This window comes from Vulpes lagopus, chromosome 10, assembly GCF_018345385.1.
Source record: "Vulpes lagopus strain Blue_001 chromosome 10, ASM1834538v1, whole genome shotgun sequence".
Classification (NCBI taxonomy): Eukaryota; Metazoa; Chordata; class Mammalia; order Carnivora; family Canidae; genus Vulpes; species Vulpes lagopus.
This window is the reverse complement of record NC_054833.1, coordinates 95,021,878-95,043,206: the sequence shown is the minus strand read 5'-3', so window position 1 is coordinate 95,043,206 and position 21,329 is coordinate 95,021,878. Positions and strand designations below refer to the sequence as shown.

Below are 21,329 nucleotides of genomic sequence, written 5' to 3'. Positions count from 1 at the left end.
TCAAGAAATAAACATAGTACGAGGTGAAATAAGATTGGGCTTGGAAGTGCACATCAGGATAGGGAAAATAAAATGGAGCCAGACCCTAGGTTAGGGCACAAAATTAGAGTACCATGTCTTAGAGGTGAGCCAAATCCTTTTTGGAATAGGGCAAATCTGCATGCTTGCAATTTGTGGCCTGCAAATTGGGATCTAACTTTTCTCACAGAAATTAGGAACTGTTAATGAGTGGTTTGTCCCAAAAGAAAACCTCTACTGTATAGACAATTAAAAATAAATTTAGAAAAAGGTAAATAAACTCACTGTGAGTCTTATTGAAATGAAACACCCTTTTCTTTAAATGAAAGTATCACACGTGTGCTTATAAGGAGCTTTTTTAAAAATAACATTCTCTAAAATGTGTGTGTCGGGATGGCTTGTGTGCTAGAAGCTTTGCATTCTACAGGTAATGGCTAAAGAATTTAAATCAAAAGTTTTATATACGAGAAAAGGCTTTTTTAAGTAAACCACTAGACTTTGTACACGTACGTAAGCCAGTCCGTCCGTCCTGCTTGAAACCTGTTAGCAATAATAAAGGTGTCCAGCGCGCTGGAGGAAAACGCTGTGGCAGATTGCTCTGGCCGGGGCCCAGCTGCCTGCTAAACGTCTCCCTCCTTCCCCGTAGGCAACCCTCCCGCTACCGGTACCGGAACTTTGCTGATAACTCTGGAGGACGTGAACGACAATGCGCCCTTCATTTACCCAACAGTCGCTGAAGTCTGTGATGATGCCAAAAACCTCAGCGTTGTGATTTTGGGAGCATCAGATAAGGATCTTCACCCAAATACAGACCCTTTCAAATTTGAGATCCACAAACAAGCTGTTCCCGATAAAGTCTGGAAGGTCTCCAAGATCAACAGTAAGTCGAGTTAAACATTCTGTGGCTGCTCCTCTAGCTTTGAAGCCTGGCCTCCCTGGCCTGCCGTCCTCTCCCACACTGTTCCTTCCTCCTCCTCCTTCCTCCTCCCTCCTCCTCCTGCCTCCTGCTCCCTCCTGGCCTCACATGGTTGACTTTGAGCGATTCACCCTTTACCTCTACCAGCACTCACCACTTTCCCGCTAGCAAATGAATGCAATCTGTGCAAACACATAGAGGTTCCTTACAAATGCAAATACCCAAGTTTTCTCTTTTGTTTCTTGTCTTTTCTATACTATGCATGGTACACTGTGTGCCCCGTGCTGTACACCCCATGCTGGTCACTGTATACTCTGTACCGTACACTGTACACTATGTACTATATACTATACACTCCATACCATGCCTCCTATTATATCTAAACCCTATACTGACACTCCATGCTATGCTTCCTGTACTCTCCATCCTATACTATACACTCTATATGCATCCTATACTGTTTATTCTATGTTGTATCCTATATACTGTACACTCCATCCTATGCTGCCCATACTATACACTTTATACTGTGCATCCTATACTGTACAATTTATGCTGTATATCCTATACTCTCCATCCTATACTATACACTCTATACTAGTGGCCATTCACACTCTACATCCTATAAGGACACTCTGTACTATGCATCCTATACTCTATAATATGCATCTTATACTGCACAATATATGCTGTGTACCCTCACTCTATACTGTACACTCTATACTATACATCCTATACTCTACACCCCATACCGTACACTCCATACTCTGCATCCTATATTATATGCTCTATGCCATGCATCCTATACTGTACATTCTATGCTGTGTATCCTATACTCTCCATCCTATACTACACTCTATGCTAGTGGCTCCTCACACTCTACACCCTATACTGACACTCCATGCTATGCATCCTATGCTGTACACTCTATACTCTACATCCTATACTATACACTCTATACTATGCATCCTATACTGCACAATCTATTCTGTGTATCCTATACTCTATATACTGTACACTCCATACTATGCATCCTAAGCCTGTACATCCTACACTGTACACTCTGCATCCTGTACCACACACTCTGTGCCCTCCACCCACCCAACCTTCAGTCTTGAGAAGCCAGGATCTCTGCTTCTCCCCGAGTGTATTGTGACTCAGCTGTCTCTTCTCCCAGAGAGCTGTGCCGATATTGACTCTCAACCGCACTTAAAGAGAGATTTTCCATGGTATACTTGTTCTCATAGATGACTAAAGAAATAAGAAGCACTGGTATAATGACCTTTATAGAGTCTTAGCTTCTCACCCATCATTTTCCACTTTACGCAGCAAAATTAGCTTTGTCTTTGCAACAACCAGGGCTTTGATATTCAACTGTGATATCATCGCCCATCTGTCCTATCCCTCATGTAGAACACTTGCAAGCCATGTCTCTTTCTACCGGTCTTTCCATGCGGGAAGGTGGAATTCGTGGGTTGGCCCCACATTTCCCATCTGCCTTACTAATACTGAAACACCAATGCTGACCAAGGCAGCATTCCTAATGCCCACCTCCCTCCCTGTGACAACTGTGAATTCACTACTGAGTTCACCTTGTTGGAAGAAATTAAAAAACCAGAATCCATGCAGTGGACGCACACTCTGTCTCCAGTAGTGAACTTCTCCTGCATCGCACCCAGCCCGGGTACCCTCCCCATCCACCAGCGGCAGACTTTTCGAGAGGGATTGGGAATTACGCATTTCATTAAGTCTTGAAAATGTGCTGTACAATTGTGCATAAAATTTTCTATTAAAAAATCTCATATGTGTTGAATGGCCTTATCTCATATCTCATTTTATTAGTGCCTTCCTCTTGTTATTGATTCCATTCGCCTGTTTGTCTATTTTATTGCTTTTTAAAGAATGAGTTCTGTTACACTGATTACTTTTAATTAAAACAGCCCTCCCCTTGTTTGAGGGGTTAGTGCTTCCTTTGCTAGCTTTTGTAGCTCTAGCAGATTGGAATAACCACCAGTTCGTTAAAGAAAGTCTCTTGAGTCTCTCATCCAAGTGAGGGAGATGAAAGAATGTTCTTGCATTAACCTGCCACCCTACTGGGGTGACTACACATGTTGGTTGTTTCTGCTGCTTCTCCTTCTGGTCAGGGTGACATTTCACCTGTTTCTGGTTTCATCTCATTGTTCTGTCTTCCTCATGGTTTTATTTAGGAGATAGATGTCTTTCTCAGTTCTTTTCCTGGTCCTCCTTTTTTTTTCTTTAATACCTAGCACTCTTCATGCCCAGAAAGGGGAGAGTAAAAAAAAAAAAAGAAGGAGGTGAGGGGAGGCTCAGTCAGTTGGGCTCAGGTGGTGATCTCAGAGTTGTGAGGTTGAACCTCATGTCGGGCTCCATGCTCTGTGCAGAGTCTGCTTGAGATTTTCCCTCTCTCTCTGCCCCTCCCCTCACTCACATGCTCTCACACATTCTCTCTCTCTCTTTCTTTCTCACCTTCTCTCTCTCTCTCTAAAAAAAAAGAAAAAAAATCCCTACTCATCTGAGTTCCTGAAAAAAGAATAGCCCAAGGCTAAACAGGGGACAGACTGGGATGACCATTTCTGCACACTGCCCAAAACCGGGCTCACAGCACATACTCCCACCAAACAAGGGCCTAAAGTTCAGTGCCCTGCTGGGGTGAAGCTGCAGGTTCCCACCCAGATCCAGAGCTGCGGCTGAGGACTGATAAAGCTGTAGGCTATAGAACCTGCTCCCCATGGGGGTCCTGCCTACATTTAGAGTGAGTGGATGATTTGGGAGTGATTTTGGGTTTTGGGGTGTTTTAGGGGGTCTAAGAATTTATTTTGATTATTTGAATTTGAATTCTTGAATAAAACTGCTCTGAGCTGATCATTTCCTTTTTTTTCTTTTTCACTTTTTTCCAGCTTCATTGAAGAAGAGTTGATGAATAAAAATTGTGTATATTTAAGATGCACAGTATGACGATGTGAGAGTGGGTTTTTAAGTCAGTTTTTCTAGATGTTGAATGTGATCTTTGCAAAAATGGTTTTATCAGGGTAATAAATTCGCAGGAGGAAGTTCTTAGTATGTGGTCATCTTCACAAAAGTAGGTCCCCGGGTTGCCTGGGTGGCTTAGTCAGTTAAGCATCTGCCTTCAGCTCAAGTCATGACCCCAGGGTCCTGGGATCAAGCCTCACGATCGGTTCCCCTGCTTAGCGAGGAGGAGTCTGCTTCTCCTTCTCCCTCTTCCCCTCCCCTGTCTGTCTGTCTGTCTGTCTCTCTCTCTCTCTCTCTCCCATAAGTAAAATCTTAAAAAAAAAAAAAAAAGGTGGGCCCCCTTGAAATAGATTATCACAGCCCTGAGCCACAGGACTCCTTGGCAGCAGAATGTTCCATCTGGCACTGTCCTATGCCACAACCACCTGCTACGTGTGGCTGCTGGACACTTGAGGTGTGGGCTCATGCACCTGAGAAGCTAAATTTGGATTTTGATTTGCTGTTAATGAATTTAAGTTTAAAGGTGCTCATGGGTTATAAACCAACACGCATTGCCAGTTTGGTGAGGTTTTCGTCACCAAAATCTCACTCTTTTGTTTGGGAAAGTCTAACCCTCACTCACAAAGGTCCTCCTGTGTCTCCACAGATACGCATGCCCTGGTAAGCCTTCTTCAAAACCTGAACAAAGCAAACTACCACCTGCCCATCATGGTGACAGATTCAGGGAAACCCCCCATGACGAACATCACGGACCTCAGGGTACAAGTGTGCTCCTGCAAGAACTCCAAAGTTGACTGCAACGCGGCGGGGGCTCTGCACTTGAGCATGACCTCACTCCTGCTCGTCTCTCTCTTCACTCTGGCTTGTAAGTAGCCCAGCTCCAGAGCATGCACGAGTCCAGAACACACCTTCACAGAGCCACCAGGTTTTTATAGCTTTCAAAACAATTCATCCTGGGATCCCTGGGTGGCGCAGCGGTTTGGCGCCTGCCTTTGGCCCAGGGCGCGATCCTGGAGACCCGGGATCGAATCCCACGTCAGGCTCCCGGTGCATGGAGCCTGCTTCTCCCTCTGCCTGTGTCTCTGCCTCTCTCTCTCTCTCTGTGTGACTATCATAAATAAATAAAAATTAAAAAAAAAAATTAAAAAAAAAAACAAAACAAAACAATTCATCCCAGAGGAAGCATTCATTCTTGGTTTATGTCTGTATAATAGAAAGTGTTACATGTGAAAGTGTTCCAACTACTGTTGAAAGGCATCTTCACATGCCCCTGCCAGCCAGTCTGAGGAATTGTGCAAAGACACTCATTGCAGCCCACAGATCAGGTGATGAGAAGCTTCCTGCTGATGCCACCGAATTTAGGCTAATGAGAATGTGCCACGTTAGGTAACTAGTCTGCTGGGGCTTTGTTTCTCTCTCTATTGTGTGGAATAATCTTTTGCAAGGCTGAAGTAGGTATGCTGCTTTTTTAAGAACAGTTGTGAGAATTCATGGTTGGAGGCTGGGCCATAGGAAAAGAGATAAATGCATAATTCACACATTTTTTTCCACTGGTAGTAATGGCTGTAATATAATGAAGCATTATTTTAAACAAATGAATTGTTATGCATGAGCATAAAATGAATAGATGTGTGTATCTAATATTTCCTATGCATATGACTAGCCCAACGTTAACCTTAGCAATTACTCACATGTAGGTAATGCCATCACATCCTCTTGGGTTTGGGTATTTCTATTTTAAGAAGGTTATAAGTATAATTATGCATCGGAAGCTTGATAATTTGATGATTAGGAAAAAAGGAACAGAAGTTATTATTTCCTAGTGACAATGGTAAGTGGGGCCCAATATCAGACATTTGCTGTGTATAAAGCTCTGTGCTGGGCCAGAATCCTGGGGACAGAATTAAGGGGAACATCTTATAATGAGAAATGTCTCTTTGGATGGATGGATAGATGGATGAATGGATGGATGGATGGATGGATGGATGGGCAAATGGATGGACAGATAAAAGGATGGATGAATGGAGGGATGGATAGATGGAAGGATGGATGGATAGAAGGATGGAGGGATGAGGGGAGGAATGGAAGGACAGATGGATGATAAATGGAAGGATGGGTGGATGGATGAATGGAAGGACACATGGATGGACAGATAGAAGGATGAGTGGATGGAGGGATGGATGAAACGAAAGAAGGATGGATAGAAGAAAATATATTCCTCTCTCTTCTTTTTTCTTTCTTCTTCCTTTTTCTTCAAGAAGTAGAATATCACAGATAAAAGTGAAAATCCTTATTTTTTCCCCAGTTTCATTTCCTATTCTCTCTCTCCCCAGAGAAAATACGATCATGACTCAGAGTGTATCCAGATGTTATTTTATTTTAAAGATTCTTACTTATTTGAGAAAGAGAGAGAGAGAAACAAGCAGGGGGAGAAACAGGAAGAGGGAGAAGCAGACTCCCCCCGTTGAGCAGGGACCTCGAAGTGGGGCTCCATCCCAAGATCCTAAGATCATGACCTGAGCCAAAAGCAGACACTCAATTGGCTGACCACCCCCCCCCAGGAGCCCCCAAGTGTGATTTTATATGTTTACTATACACATGCACACATACACACACACACACACTTATAGTTCTATTTTGTGCAGTTTACAAAACTTCTGTAATTCCTGTTATACTGAGCATGATGTCCTGTAACTTGCCTTTCATCCTCCCCACATTACACTTCCAAGATCCCTCTATGTTATTCTAGTCTGGAGGGTTGGCAAACTTTTCCCCTAAAGTGCTGGGCAGCAAATATTCTGGGATCTGTGGACCACATCAGCTTTGTCACATATTCCTTTTTGTTGTTGTTTCTGTCTCTTGTTTTCTACCACTCTAAAAGAGTGAAACCATTCTCAGCTCAAGAGCCACACAGACACACTCTGGCCCAACAACCATAGGTTACCCCTGCTCCAGTTCATTCTTTCAAACTGCTAGAGAGTATCTGTCACATGAACACCATGCAATGTATTCCCCAATGAGCAGGAGCATTAGGATTATTTACAGTGCCCTTCTGTGATCAATGCTAGCAGTAAACATCTGGAATGTTTTCCACCAGCTTCTCAAGTCAGTGCTTGGCAGACGGCAAGCCCCACAAGGGTCTGGTTTCTAGGAGTCATTGGCGCTCACACAGAACATACCCTATGTAAACTAGAGGGCACTACCTCCTGCATGATTGCAAAGAAGAAAGCGTTGTGTGGTGCATGTATCCAGGTGTGTGTGTGTGTGTGTGTGTGTGTGTGTGTGTGTGTGCACATGCATAAACGCGCAGAGAGAGAGGAGATAATGGAGTGACACTCACACTCAGCCTCCATATACTCAGTTACACAACATCAAAGCCTGACTCTTGATGGCATCACTTTGAAGAACCGAGGCTCTGCAGGATGCTGCTCACTTCTCAGCTATTCTGGACTGCCAGTGAGCTTTTTAAAACAGAGACTTCCTGAACATGGTGGATGAGGATGTATTTATTTTGCTGAAGAATCAAGAGTAGAAGTCATTCCTGAAAGAAGACATAGCATAAATTCAACACGCTGAAGAATTTCTTCTCAGGCCTGAGTCCAAGGTGGCTCATTTGGACACATCTCAGGGGCCCGTGTTGCTCAAGGATTGTGCTAAGCTGAATGTAACCATGAAACACCTTGTGGTTCAAATCCTCTGAAGTGGGATATTGGGAGATTAGGGGCAATATTGGGACAGGTTCCATTCATCTTGACAAGCCCTCCAACCCCTCTCCCCATGAGATGGTAGCCTGGATCCGACGGATACTTCGAGTAGAGAAGACAGGACACAGTGGTATTCTGGATTCCAAGGTGATGGCTAATCATGTATAAAGAATGAGCCACTCACTTGATGAAATGCCCAGAGAGGCAGACAAAGAGTATGTGGGAATTGTCCAGCTACACAGTGCTCCTGAAGGAGCACTGTTGTGGGGCCCTAGGAACTCTGACAGATGTCTTATTCCAGAAAACCCCACATAATGCTGCAGGAAAGAGGCCACTCCAAGTGCAGACCATATACAAGAGCAAGATGATCAAAAGAAGACTAGGAATCTTTTGAGTGAGTCGTGAGGCTGGTACCTATGTTCAGACACTGTGTGTGCACCTTGGTTTGTTATCCAGAGTTGGTGGTCAGATGCAGGAACTTGGGAGGGTTCCTTCTGGCATGATGAGTGGGAAGGACCATCTGGGGCAATGCATGATGTGCCTGATGCCAGTGGCCGTATGACAACCACAAGGATGAGAGTCACCTGCGGCAAGTTGTTCACCCTTGGGAAAAGCTGCTGACTTCTCATCAGTGGCTAGTGACAAAAGATAGTGCAGTGAGCACAATCTGCTATGGGACAAAGATCATGCTTCCAGGCATTCTCCAATTTGAGGATGGCATCAGAGTCACTCAGGAGATGGTGGTCATCACCACCAAAGGGGAAGCAATCTGTGTGGCTGTTGCATTAATGACCACAGCAATGACCACATCTGCCTATGACCATGGTATAGTAGCCAAGATCAAGAGAGTAATCACAGAGCAAAACACTTACCCTTGGAAGTGGGGTTTCGGTCCAAAGTCAAGAGGCTGATGATCAAGCAGGGCCTTCTGGATAGGCATGGCAAGCCGCAAGACCCACACCTGCCACCTGGATCAGGAATCTGCACTAGGGGGGCACTTGACGGAATGAGCACTGGGTGCTATTCTGTATGTTGGCAAATTGAACACTAATAAAAAATAAATTTATTACTTAAAAAAAGGAATATGTGCACTAGAGTGCCTGCAAAGAGAGGCAGGCCTGGGTGGCTTAGTCGGTTGAGTGTCTGGCTCAGATCATGATCTTGGGGTTGTGAGATCGGACCCTACGTCTGGCTCTGTGCTCAGAAAGGAGTCTGCTTCTCTCTCTCTCTCTCTCTCTCTCTCTCTCTCTCTCTCTCTCTTTCTCTCTCTCTCTCTCCCTCCCTCCCTTTCTCCCTTGCTCCCTTTCTCCCTCCCTCCCTCCCCTGGCTCACACACATGCATTCTCTCTCTCTCTCTCTCTCTCTCTCTCTCTCTCTCTGTCTTTCAAATAAATAAATAAATCTTTAAAAGGGGAGTAGGGGGGCTGAAGCAGTACGAGCCCCACAGGGAGTGGCCAAAGTGGTAAAAGCCCCAAAGTGGAAGCAAGAGTGAAAGTGACAAAACCTCAAGAAGGAAAAGAAGAAGGATAAGAAGACCAGAACTGTTCTAGAGAGTTGGGTGATCCAGGCAATGGAGACAGTGACACCACTAAAAACGAAGAAAAAGGAAATAAAATGGAAGGGTTTCTGAATCATGGACACCACATTAAGCACTGTGTCAAGTTGGGAGGAGAAATTAAAGCCTTACTGAGAAAACACAATTCCTTTTGTTCTTGAGGAAACTGAACACAGGTCCCAGGAAGGGTAGAGAGGTCCAGCACATTTTAGCTGCCACCTGAGAACAACCTGATGTGACCTGGTGTGCTCATCCCACCCCATCCTGTTTTAAGGATAAGGGTGAAGGAGCCAGGTTCAATACACCCCTGCTCTGCTTGAGAGAGCTGAGAATCCTCTCCTGCAAACCCAGCACAGCCTAGGAACCCTCTGCGGCTATTTGTCGATGGCTGTTTTAACATCATCACCCTCTCTTGGATTGCACCAACCCATTTAAAAATTTTCTAAACATGGCTCAGCAAAATGATATGGAGCAAATAATAGACCTGAACCACACTGTTCACTGGGGGGGAATAAATCTTTTCTCCCTTGTCCGAGGACAGTGGTGTGTTCTAGTGTCAAAGCCACCTGGCACCACATATTTCCCTGCCACCTGCAGGCCATCTTGTGGGCTATTTCCAGCCCCCCTCTGGCTTAGTGGTCCTTTGTGTGCTCCTTCAGAGCCTGCATGTACAGCCTCATGCACCTGAATCCCCCCCCCACTTATGTTTGTGACACAAGCTAAAAAACTGCTCTGTATTTTCCTCTTTTCATGCTCCTTTACTTTCAAAGGATGCAATTAGTCCTCCCCACTGCTGGGAGAAGGTTGTAACTTTTACTAATGAAAGTTTATTTGTTTTTAAGGTAAAAAATAATAATCATAATAATAATAAAATAGGGAGACTTCCTACCTCGCTTGTTGAAATACAGATTCCTAACTGTGGAACCAACATCCCAGGTGACAGTGGCCTGCAGCACACAGGCCCAGTGTTTGTGTTATTTACACAGCATTTTTAATAATAAGATGTATGTCTGCTACTATCAACCCATATATTAAATATCAGTAAGACTTAACCTATTTGTGTAGATTAAAGGAGATATAAACAATGTGGAAGTATTTCCCTCTTATCAACCAGGGATTCCCCTGTGCCCCTTACTCTGGAGACCTATGGCCTACACAGGTCAGTAGTGAGCAGATCCCAAAGATTGCCCACTTCTCTCTCACAGCTGACTACCAGGATCACAACTCATCCAGGGCAAAATCACCTAGTAACTCCTAAAGAACTTGTGTTTATTTTATTTTCAAAATAGTGCCGTTGAGAAAAGTAGATGCAAGCATCCTATGGTTGAGATGTCACATGGGTTTTTTGTTCTCACAAAAAGAGCCATCCTAGCTGGCAGCACACAGCTATCCCACTGTAGGCCACCTGTAGGTAACGTCAAAATCATCCTCATAGAGGAGCTCTGAACCTCTGGGCACAACTGGAAAGGTACTTGGTTAACCCTCCAATGTTTTCACCACAAGACAGGTAGTTTGAGCCCAAAAAAAGAGCTAAGAACAGATATTAACACTCACCTGCTTGACTTCAGAAAGAATTTCCATCAGTCCCTATATAAAAAGGTATAAGATTATTTAACATTGTTTGTTTGAACATTGGAGCCTGCCACATATAATGGTTCTTGTTTTATTATATACCTAGCCAGAGAGGTTGTTCCTAACAAGCAAGGAACCTAATAAGACATGTGAGAAATTGGGTTTGAGCTAGCAGGAATAAGCAACTGTGGGTATCCCATGGCTCAGACACTCTTTCCTAAGAGCAGAACTCAAAGTGGCCAACCCACCTGTGTAGTTATTAACATGACATTGATAAAAAGCTGCACAAAAATGGGCCTAAACAAGAAAGCGAGGTGGGGGTGGAGGTGGGAAAATCTGTAAGCACTAAAACTAAATTTTAGAATTTCCTGATTTAGCCATAGCCCTTGAAAGAATTTTGGGATCTGGGAGACTCTGCTTGATGCTTCTTTGAATCAAGAGTTGGTGAACTACCATTCAAGGGTCTAACATGGCCCCCTTTCTGTTTTTATAAATAAAGTTTTATTGGAACACAGCCATATCAATTCATTTACATATTGCCTGCTGGAGGCTACAACAGTGGAGTTGAGTAGGGGCCACAGAGACAGTACAGCCTGCAGAGTGGAAATACTTATCCGGCCCTTTGCAGGAAGAGTGTGCGAACCCCTTCTTGAAAGCCTTGCTCCATAAAACTACAGTGATCACATCATACAACATGGCAGGGCAGGGTTCTTCTCCCCTCAGATAACATTCAGAGGCGGGTTGATTAGCATTAACGGAATGCCTGGATGCCCATGGCTTTTTTATTGTCTTCATTGGCCTGGAGATCTGATCCCACTTGATAGATGAGAAAACTGATGCTCTGAGAGGTCCCCGGGTGAGCGAGCAGTGAGGCCAACATTCACCCTCAGACTGCCTCCTGGAGGGGAAAAGTAATAAAAACATCTCAGCTGGTCTTGATACTATAGAAGGCTTCCCGGCAACTGAGAAGCGAACCCAGGGTTCTGCACGTCCTTCTCCGACAGCGAGAACTACAGGGAATAAAACTAATGACACTGCAAGTCATAAAAAATCTAAATGGCATTAATTTTACTGCTGATGTGGTTGTTTAGGGCATGTACTGCTGCCACTGAGGAGGTGTGCAGCGCTGCTGCCCTAGGACCCTCTCAGTGAAGCAGGCTGGCATCTCTATCAGGCTGTGTCTGGAGGGGGAGGGCTTCATAGGGCTCCGTGCGGTGTGACACAGGCAGCTCCAGGGAAGACTGTCATCCTGAAACCTTTCTGAACGTTGTTCTAGGCTTAATTAATCAGCAATAGCAAGAACATAAAAAGACAGATCAGGTGACCCGTATTAACAAGTACCAAAATTAAATGTCTCTACATTGGCGAGGAGGGAGAGAATTGAAATGTAACCTCGATCAGAATGAAGACATTTAAAGACGTGACCAAGATGAGCAAAACGGCCTCTGCAAAAATACTTTGAATTCTAATGCTTTGTGTGAAAGTATTATCTGGATTCCATGGAATCCACCCATTTTAAGGGTACAGTGGGGTGCATTTTGGTAAATGTACACAATCGCGTAGCCACACCAAGTATCAAGGTACAGTTTCCTTGTATCCTTTTGCTATTGATCCCTTCCCCTGAATCCAGACCCTCAGTGATCTGCCTTCTCTGATTACCTATTGCCTTTCTTGAATTTTCTATAAATGGGAATCCTACAGTCCATGTCATTGAGGGTATCAACATTTTGTTCCTTTTTATTGTGAAATGTGTTGTGGGCAGAGACAGGGCCTGGAGAAGCACCCAATCTGGGTGGAGCAGGCTGCTCTCTGCCTGCAGATGCTCCTGAGTCCTGCTTTACAGAGGAGCTGTGGCCCCTGAAAGCAGTACAACTGCGTGGATAATGACAGTTGACCTCCTAGGGCTCTAAGTGCCACACACATGCAAAGCTAAGAGCTTTACATAAATTAAATAGACTATCTCCTGCAGTCAAGTCCTCTGAGGTAGGATCATTTGTGTTACAGTCTAAATTGACTTGAACAGAGACTGGAGAATTTTAATTTTGTGGGTTTCATTCAGTCCATCTTTTTCCTCAATGACCAAAATTATTATTTTAAGTTACTGACACCATAGCGGATAGTATTTTTTTAGTAGCTTTATTGAGGTATAATTTACATAACATAAAATTTACCTGCTATAATTAATTTAGCTACTACAATGATTCTCATAAATGCATAGTGTCATAAAACACCAAAATCCAGTTTTAGGACATTTCCATCACTGTATAAAGTTACCTTGTGCCCCTTGCATTCAGACCTCACCCCTACCCCAGCCCTGGGCAACTACTGACCTGCTTATACTTGCTGTTTGAGCGTTTGATTTGAATAGCATCATAAAATATGTAGTCTTCTTCGTCTGATGTCTGTCACTTAGCGTAAACCTTTTGAGGTTCATTCATGTTGAGGCACATATCATTAGTTTTTTCTTTTTATTGCTAAGTAGTATTTCACTGTATGGATATACCACATTTTTTAAAAATGCATTCACTGGTTGATGGATATTTGAATGGTTTTCCAGTTTGGGGATTGTATGAATAAATGCTGCCACGAACATTCATGTACCTGTCTTTGTGTGCACTGCCCATGCTTTTGAGAGGAAGCGTTTCAACACCAGCTATTACAAATTTAGGAAAGGTACTGGTTCTGTGGCAGTGATGTAGAAACCAAGATATGCTTGGGGAACCAGGGAGGGGAGCCTGACAGGTTTCACCAAGTGTCTGCTCTCTGTTGATATCTGCTTCAGCCTCCTATTAGAAAACCATATCCTGATCAGGAACATTGGGCTGGGGGTCAGAGAAGAGATGAGGGGATACGTGTGGGCCTTGATGTAAGCAAACACAAACTGGTGGCCACCCACTGTGGAGGATATGGGCTCTCAAGGTTGGGGGTGTGTAGTCATTAAACCAAAACCCAAATTATAAGCAGCCCTTCAGATGCTATCATGACTCAAAGAGAACTGTGGCCAGGTAGCCTTCAGGGTATGGGACAGTGCTGGAAGAGGAGAGATATGAGCTGAAGATTCACTTTTTGGCACCTCCCTGAACCACTTTTTGGGTAACCTATTTAGGAATGCTGGTATAATTTACAGATAGGCATAGGTTACATTCCTGTCAGTGCACATTTGCAGAAATTCCTTAAGGATTTAGACACGTCTCCAACGGCAAGAGAAACAAAAGCAAAAATGAACTATTGAGACTTCATCAAGATAAAAAGCTTTTGCACAGCAAAGGAAACAGTCAGCAAAACTAAAAGACAACCTATGGAATGGGAGATGATATTTGCAAATGTCTTATCAGGTAAAGGGCTAGTATCCAAAATCTATTTTAAAAAAAATGTATCAAACTCAACACCCAAAAAAACAGTAAATCCAGTCAAGACATGGGCAGAAGACATGAACAGACGTTTCTCCAAAGAAGACATCCAGATAGTCAATGGACACATGAAAAGATGCTCAACATAACTCATCATTGGGAAATACAAATCAAAACCACAATGCGATACTGCCTCACACCAGTCAGAATGGCTAAAATTAACAACTCAGGAAACAACAGATGTTGGCCAGGATGCAGAGAAAGGGGAACCCTCTTACACGGTTGGTTGGGAATGCAAACTGGTGCCGCCACTCTGGAAAACAGTATGGAGATTCCTCAAGAAGTAACAGATAGAACAACCCTATGGCCCAGCAATTGCACTACTGGGTATTTATCCAAAGAATAAAAACATAGTGTTCCAAGGGGTCACCTACACCCCAATGTGTAGAGCAGCAATGTCCACAATAGCCAAACAATAGAAAGAGTCCAGGTATCCATCGACAGATGAATGGATAAGGAATATGTAGGGTATGTATGCATATATGTACATATATATACATATGTGTGTATATCTATATATGTGTATATATATATAAACATATGGAATGGAATATTACTCAGCCATCAAAAAGAATGAAATCTTGCCATTTGCAACAACATGGATGGAGCTAGAGGGTATTTTATGCTGTGAAATAAATCAGTCAGAAAAAGACTATCAATGATTTCACTCATGTGGAATTTAAGAAACAAAACAGATGGAAAATAATTTTTAAAAAATTTTATTTATTTATTCATGAGAGACACAGGGAGAGAGAGAGGCAGAGACACAGGCAGAGGGAGAAGCAGGCTCCATGCAGGGAGCCTGAGTGGGACTCGATCCTGGGATCACGCCCTGAGCCAAAGGCAGATGCTCAACTGCTGAGCCACCCAGGCGTCCCGATGGAAAATATTTTTAAATAAAATTCACAGTGCCATTTAATATGTCCCTTCCAAGTCTTTCTTCAAATATGGATGAATGTGTAGGACACTGTGTCCTGCAGCCCCAGTAACCAGAGTTTAAGATAATGGTGGCAAGGACAGTGAAAAGGTCAGCCAGAAAAAAAGAAATTAAATGAGTTCCAGAGACTCCTAACTATAAAGATATCACCTGTCACACAATGTAAATTAGTGTTGTTAACACAATCTTTAACCTTAACCTTCTCCGTATCATGTTGCCTACACTGGGGTCACATTACGAAGACTTTTTATCTGATTTTAGAGAATCTGCTTTAAATTTTCCAAGCAGATAAATTACAGGATTAACCTCTAAAAACAACAGGGTGCAGAGTAGGTGGGTGATTTTGACATGCTGATCCACTCCTCTGAGGTTTTGAATACACCCACGCTTTACAAAGTTAATACATTATATTCTAGCCATCGGCTCATTCCAGAATGAACCACATTTACATCGTAGGTTGACCTTTACATATTTTTATTTCTTTGATTATAACATGAATTTCAGTGGTACCATTTCCCTGTATAAATCCAACATGGAATAATAATTAGGCAAAAACAGCAGAGAACTGAGCTTTTCCCACTTGTGCTATTATCAGGCAGAGGGGAGGTCCTGGGCTGGTGTACGTCTTAGAGAATAAACACAGTTTTGGTGACCTTGATCATCTTGGACGAGACAGACCAGGCCATGATGGTGGAGGAAGGAGTCATGAGCCATATACAGCAGTTTCTGAAAGATGGAAAAGGCAAGGAAGTGGCTTCCCCACTGGAGCCCCCAAAAGGAATACAGCTCTGCCAACACCTTGATTCTAGCCCAAGACTCATTTGTAGACTTCTGATCTCCAGAACTGTAAGAGAATGAATTTTGTGATTTCAAGCCAACTAAGCTGTGGCCACTTGTTACAGCAGCCAGGAAAGTCATATGTCGTGTCTGAAAAACCACCAGTAGCTCTCTTGCTCCTCTCTGCGACCCAAAAATACTATCTGGGATGATAATCAGTCTCTCAGCTACCAAGTCAATTTGTCCATGCGATGGCCGAGTTCTGGGCTAATGTGCAAGGGACCGGGCTCACCGTCACAGAGGCAGCCGTCCCTGTGGGCCTGAGATGAGGCGTTTGGCATGAGTGTCTTCAGACCAGTGCAGCTGATTAAGATCTAAACCAACAGAACTATCTGTGCTCTCTTCGAATGTTATGCCAAAGGAAAAAAATCTCCCCCAAGGTGGTACCATGTTTATAAATGTGTTTATTACAGCTTGTCGGCTGTTTATCTAGAATTTAGCTAAAACGTTTTGAATCGAGTTGTGATATTCCTTGACTTAACTCTGCATCTTTTCCATTCAGGTCTGTGAGAACTCCTGACATTTGAAGCTTGACTACCAAGTTTCCATAGCAACAGGAAAAAGAAAAAAAAAATCCAAATCTGAAGATTGCAGTTTACAGCTCTCAAACTTCACACCTAGGCCTCAATTGTTCCAGATTTTTGTTTTCTTTGCAATTTCACTGGGTCTGTATTCCACCATTTTGACAGCATTTTCCTTTCTCCTTTAATTAATGGAATCTTCTGAATTGCTCTGAATGTTTAAAGATCACGGCATAAAACTTGACCTTCTGGGAGCAGGAACAATGGCTACTTTTTCTGATGTGTTGCCATGTTGCTAGTCAGCGCTCCACACATACAGCTTTGTCTGTGGGTTCGTATTTGTATATGTGTGAGTATCTGTATGTGTATATACACAGTATTTATAGAGAGAAACGCTACAGAAGGAGCCTAGTTTCGCTATGTCATTCTTCCTTGAGAGGTTACACAAAGAAAGGATAAAAGCTACGCACCTGTCCCCTCCAGGGCCTCAGCATCAAGCTCGGCACCAGCACAGACCACTGAGCTGACGCTTCTCCACCGTCCGGGCCAGTCTTGTGCCACCACGACCTGCCAGGCAGGTCCGCAGAGAGGGAGAGCGGAGACACAAGTGCTTTCTCTTTAGGAAAGGCCTGCGACCAATTTTCACTGCCACCCTATGCCATGCTCCCGAGCAAAAGTGTTGAGGGGCAGAGCAGCAAATTTCACCATCAAATGCCGAGAAAAGGGCTGAAATAATCTTCAGGGGCATCTGTCTGCATTTGCATATGTCCTGAATCCAGTCCCACCGGTTCTTAGGAGGACACGGATCATGGCAGAGAATCTCTCTCTCCTCAGTGCATGTACAATTGCAAATGTCATCGTGGAGGCCCTACATGCATAGGAGGAGGTCAACAGGTGCCCTGTGTGTACACATATATGCCCACATGTATAGACATACCTTTATGCACATACACAACGTTTGTTTCATATATACAGGCATAAAAATAGAGTAAATACAGGTAGTTTTAAAAGTACCCTTTTGTGTGAATCGACTACCGTTGTTTGCAAACCTGAAAATAAAAGATGTTCATCATGTATGAAAAGTAATTGATTTTTATTCTGTGAGCATGTAAAAAGTAAGAGGAAAGTTCGTGCTTGTACTAAGATTATCTTCTTGTTGATAAACTGTAACGAACCATCAAAGCTCACACCAAAATTTTCTATCAGATAAAACTAGTGACAGCCTGTGGCTTTTTCTTAGAGCTCGCCACAAACTAGGGTAAGGTAAGTGTCTTAGCATATTTCAATGCAGTTGCTTACTAAAGGTTTTAACCACACGCACACACACGTGTGCACACATGCACACCCACGCTTTCTTATGCAATCTATGTTTGCACCTGTGCTATTCAGTTCACCTTCTGTAGGAAGCAGGAGTTATATGTTGTCTTTATTGTAGTGAAATTATGCAGAAAGAGTTCCATATATTGTATTTGTTTCAATAGTAAGTCTTTTTGGAGCATATAGAATGCAGATTTTTTTTTCCATTAAAATAAATGGGTATTGGTGGTTAAAACGGCTGGACAGTAGCTCTTCTCTGATTTCTATGTTGTGTCTAACATTGCCAACACAAGGTCTTGCCTTAGTGCAAGTTCATGGTTTTGACTGGTCATGTGGGGTCCCCTGTACATCTCTTGTTAATTGAGTGAGTCTATAAAGCTAGAAGCACCCTCACAGCTGGGCAATGCACTCGTCTTATCCATCATAATGAACAATCTGAGCATTTTGCAATCAGCTGCGGAGATGATAGACTCAAAGAGGAGCAAGGTCATTCTCAGGTTGATGACCATGTGGCACAAAGTCACAACCATCAGTCCCAGAACATGGGTGTATTTCTCTTGAACAAGTCCCATTGCTCAGTCAGGAGATGCTGCATTGTGAACACAACAGTTTGGTTCTCCGTAAGGCCATGGAGCAGACCCAGGGGCAGGGTGGGAGTCTAAGCTTGCATGCTCACACTCTACAAGATTTCCTCTTCTGGCTTTGTAGGGCACTGCCTTGTACCCTAACCCTGGTGAGTCTCACCTCCCTCTTCCTGCAAGGCAGCGGGGAGAATGCTCACCCCAGAACAGACAGAGGAGCATCCTCAGATGGCCAGGTGGTTGGCAGCCTGGCCCCTAGGCTGGCTAACTAACAATCAGAAAGCTCCCCCTCCTCTGTGAACCTAGGGAATCCGCAGAGGGAACCTGGGTGGCCCATTCACTCAGGTAAACAGGTGCAAATTTCCTCCTGGTCTCTCAAGCCCGTAAACTCTCCGGCACTTTGCAAATCCAGCCACTAGCTTAGCATAGCTTAGAACACAGAAAAATAGGAATAAAGTGCATACTTTGTTAGTAAGTAGCATGTGCCTTAATTTTCCCCTACTTAAGAATGCTCCCTGCCCCCAGAGTTCTCATCAGGACAGAAATATTGCTATTGTGTAGTTCTTTCTAATCCTTTAAAAAAAAAAAAAAAGTGACCAGTTATTTGAAGCCAAAGTGGTAGCGTTTCCTGAATCACAGAATGTTTTCTAACTTGTGAGAACACATTTACATTGTTTCTTGAAAGCAAAAGTAGAATCAAAGCATTATTTCATTATTACGAATAGAGCTTTAGTCCAAATTATTTTTTAATGTGAACTAAGAGCCAGAAATTGCTTTTCTCAACTGCTGAGCACAATACTGAGGATTTTATTTCTATTGAGTGAACAGTCAGACCTTCTTCACGATTTTATTTCTACCTCAACCACCTTAGTTGATTAAAAGTTACTTTTTCTCCCCGTTTGACATATGAAAAGTGAATTATTTCTGATAACCTGTTTTAACAAAAACATGCAAACATTCACTAATTTTGAAAAACAGTTACCTTCAATAATGCCAGTTCCTCCAAATGAACGCCATTTCAGGTAGATGTACCTGCTCTGACTCTCAGCCAAATCTGAACATGACATCAAAATAAATCTGGCTAAATTCCATGGTAGGTAGCAAAGAAGAGTTTGATTCTTAAGGACCATTTTTAGAGATTGTGAAAACATCCCAGATTTCCAAAAATGTGATCCTAAATAGCCTGATAAACAGAATAACCATTTACCATCAAATTCTTGAAGCAGATCACATTGCATTTCATCCAAAATAAAGACATTGAGTCTTGATATTAAGACGTGGAAACTAAAACATGAGTAACCAGGCTATGTTTGATGCTGGGTTTAGTGCAGCAGAACCCACACACAAGCTCTCCTAGTTGTTCTGAAGGAAAGTCTACAGCTCTTCTGGGGTGTATGAACAAGGTAAAAAAAAATGCGTTAATAATGCTAATAATAATAATGGTTTACATTTGATTGCTTGCTATGTGCCCACAATGTACAAAATCCTTTATGCCTATTAACTCATTGACCTCTTAACCCTATGAGGCAAGGACTCTTCTCCAACTTACCTATAAAGCAAGCGGACACTCAGAAAAATCAAACAGCTTGTCCAAGGTAAGTGGCCTCCAGAACCAGAACCCTCGAGGACTGGCTGCACGGTTCCTGCTGTTTCTACTTTGTTCCCAACCACTTTGCTCCCAACCGTGCAGCAAAACCAAACGAAAGGTCTTCCGCAGACCAGAAAACCCTAGTTTAAACCCTTGATTAGCAGGACTATCTATCCAAACTGAGTAAACAGACCTTCTACTATTTCTTAGTCCTAAGAGCTGTCAAAAACCATTAAGACCACTCTCAATTCATACAAAACATTAGGAGTGTCTTCTGCACAAGATAATTTTCAGTATTTCCTCCCTTCCCTCCCAGGGCTTGGCTGCAGGTACCTGAGGGACTCTTCTCAGACTAATTAGACATCTCAGCCATGTGAAAGTACACTCATGTCCTCCCAAGTACCCAGTCACAGCCAAACCAACCAAGGGGAGGGAAAGCAGAGGGAGATGTAGTGGGGGGGCATTCAGAAGCTTGCCCTCGGCTCAACTACAGACAAACTAAATGATCTCCAAGCACTTCTGAGTTTGTTTTTTTAAGATTTTATTTATATGTGAGAGAGAGAGCACAAGCAGGGGGACTGTGAGAGGGAGATGCAGGCTCCCTCCTGAGCAGGGCATCCGATGTGGGGCTCCATCCTAGGACCTCAGGTTCATGACCTGGGCCAAAGGCAGATGCTTCACCAACTGAGCCACACAGGTGCCCGCACTCATGAGTTTTTTAATGTAAGACCTTAACCTGTTCATGTGAAGTATTCTTAAGCAAGAATCAATGGATAAATCATACCAAGAAAAAGGTGAGTGCTGAGAAAGAATGGGCTACCTTCGGTGTCTAACCACTAAGAAATGATAATCAGTGCCTGAAGCCTGGGTGGCCCAGTCTGTGAAGCATCTGCCTTCAGCTTAGGTCATGATCTCAGGGTCCTGGGATCAAGCCTGGAGTCAGGCTCCCTGCTCAGCGGGGAGTCTGCTTCTCCCTCTCCCCCAGCTTGTGCTCTCTCTTTCTCTCTCTCTCAAATAAATAATCTTTAAACAACAACAACAAAAAAGAAGTGATAATCAAATCATCACTATCTCCATCATCATCAGTTATCTAGCTACACTTCTCAAGAAGATGATATATCCCATCTTCTCTACTTATCTGGCTGTTGAGATTTGGAACTTCTCATAATCTGGTGGTAAGATGCTTTCATAATTGTTCATCTGAAGCAGCTAACAGTTCTTTTGTTGTGTCAAATGTGTTACCTTGATCGTATTTCCTATCACTGATGGATTACTATCGACTACTGAAAAAATTACTGGGGCACCTGGGGTGACTCAGTGATTGAGCGTCTGCCTTTGGCTCAGGTCAGGGTCCCATGGTCTCGGGATCAAGTCCCGAGGCG

At 43.3% G+C, this 21,329-nt stretch overlaps 1 protein-coding gene and 1 pseudogene across 1 annotated transcript in view; both read left to right on the top strand.

The window, feature by feature from the left end:
• Window positions 1-18,013, top strand: part of CDH13 (cadherin 13) — a 1,001,392-nt gene extending 983,379 nt beyond the window's left edge. Inside the window, exons 12-14 of the mRNA XM_041770316.1 lie at window positions 665-898; window positions 4,572-4,790; window positions 16,443-18,013. Coding sequence (XP_041626250.1) covers window positions 665-898; window positions 4,572-4,790; window positions 16,443-16,450 — 461 coding nt within the window. The 3' untranslated portion in view covers window positions 16,451-18,013. The remainder of the gene's footprint in view (window positions 1-664; window positions 899-4,571; window positions 4,791-16,442) is intronic.
• On the top strand, window positions 7,413-9,795 carry LOC121499837 (annotated as a pseudogene).
• Window positions 18,014-21,329: the final 3,316 nt, after the last annotated feature.